Raw genomic sequence first — 1,401 nt, 5'->3', positions numbered from 1 at the left:
CCCGGAGCTCGCCCTCCGGCAGGTAAACAAGGCGCCCTCGGCCTGACACACGCCCGCCTGCCTGAGCCGCCCCCCGCCTCTCTGCGAGTAGAATGTTCGTAAGAATCGACCGCCAGGGTGGAGCGCGATCTCGCGTTGTAGTTCGCCCTTCCATGGCAGTCGGGGTGGCCGGTGTGTGTGTGTGTGTTTTTCTCCAAAAGTGTACCCTTGGATGACCGGCACAATCTCTCAACTGACCCATACCACCCTGACGTCTATGTTACATCCCTCTTACATCCCGCCCCCCCCCTGTGCTGGTGCGTCACCGACCGCCGCTCCGTGGGTCTGCAGCCCTCCTTTGGACTTCCAGAGCCGCGGCCGGGGGCTTTTTTTTTTCTTCTTTGCAGAAATGTGTCCACGAAAGGACAAACTTGCCGCAGCCCCCTGCTTTCTGTTGAGGGATGGCGAGGCATTCCCCTCCAAACGGCCTCCTGCTGCCCCTGCCTCCGTGGTCCGTCCGCCTGGCTACGCGATCCTCCTCTCCCCCCTCCCTCCCCCTCCCTCTGCCTCTCTTTCGGTCTTTCTCTCGCCCGCCTGTCCGCCTGCCCGTCCGTCCGTCCGTCCGTCCGTGCTCCCCGCCCCCCCCCCCCCCCCCGCCCCCCCCCCCCCCTCGCCCCCCCCCCGCCCTCGCCGCCCTCCCCCCCCCCCCCCCCCCCCCCCCCCCTTCCCCCCCTTCCGTCCCTCCCCCCCCCCCCCTCCCCCCCCCCCCCCCCCCCCCCCCCCCCTCCCCCCCCCCCCCCCCCCCCCCCCCCCCCCCCCTGTGAGCAGCCAGCTCTTGGAGAAGGTCTCGCATTTTGAGGCTCGGCTTGCCACGGCCCCCCTTCGCTTCTCGCCAAAGTAGAAGTTGCCTGTCTTCTTCGTTGCCTCCACCATCACCACCGCCGCTCCCCAGTCCTCTTGCTCCTCCCGGCAGAAGGCAAGGCGCGATGTCCCGTCGGGTCCGAATCCCGCCGCAGTCCACGCCGATGAATCTTGTGTCGGCATCCCGGCGGTCGGCGCGCGAGATGCTCATCCCGTTCGAGAACACCCGGCGGACATCCTACGTCAAGCGCGTCAACGGGGCCGCACGCAAGTTCAGCGATCTGCGCTGCATCACCGGCGTCCAGGCGTTTGGCTTCTTTGCGGATCCCCATTCCGGGCACCACCGGATGACTTTCACCGATGCCCTGCACCAGCACATGGCCGACCTGCATCTGTCCCTGATCACGATTGCCTGCGAGCGGGAGTCCTCCTGCTACATCTATCCGAACTTGTGCGGCGATGATGTGCGTCACTGCCGCCTCTTATTTTCGCCGAATGGCATCCAACCGGGCACGCACGCACGCACGCACGCACGCACGCACGCACGCACGCACGCACGCA

General features: G+C 67.3%; 1 protein-coding gene across 1 annotated transcript in view; it reads left to right on the top strand.

The window, feature by feature from the left end:
- Window positions 1-965: 965 nt before the first annotated feature.
- Window positions 966-1,401, top strand: part of H696_01497 (hypothetical protein) — a gene marked incomplete at its 5' end in the record, with an annotated part of 3,061 nt that continues 2,625 nt past the window's right edge. Inside the window, one exon of the mRNA XM_009495393.1 lies at window positions 966-1,304. Coding sequence (XP_009493668.1) covers window positions 966-1,304 — 339 coding nt within the window. The remainder of the gene's footprint in view (window positions 1,305-1,401) is intronic.

This window comes from Fonticula alba, assembly GCF_000388065.1.
Source record: "Fonticula alba strain ATCC 38817 unplaced genomic scaffold supercont2.2, whole genome shotgun sequence".
Classification (NCBI taxonomy): domain Eukaryota; order Rotosphaerida; family Fonticulaceae; genus Fonticula; species Fonticula alba.
The sequence above is the reverse complement of the archived record's forward strand: the minus strand, read 5'-3'. Positions and strand labels throughout refer to the sequence as shown.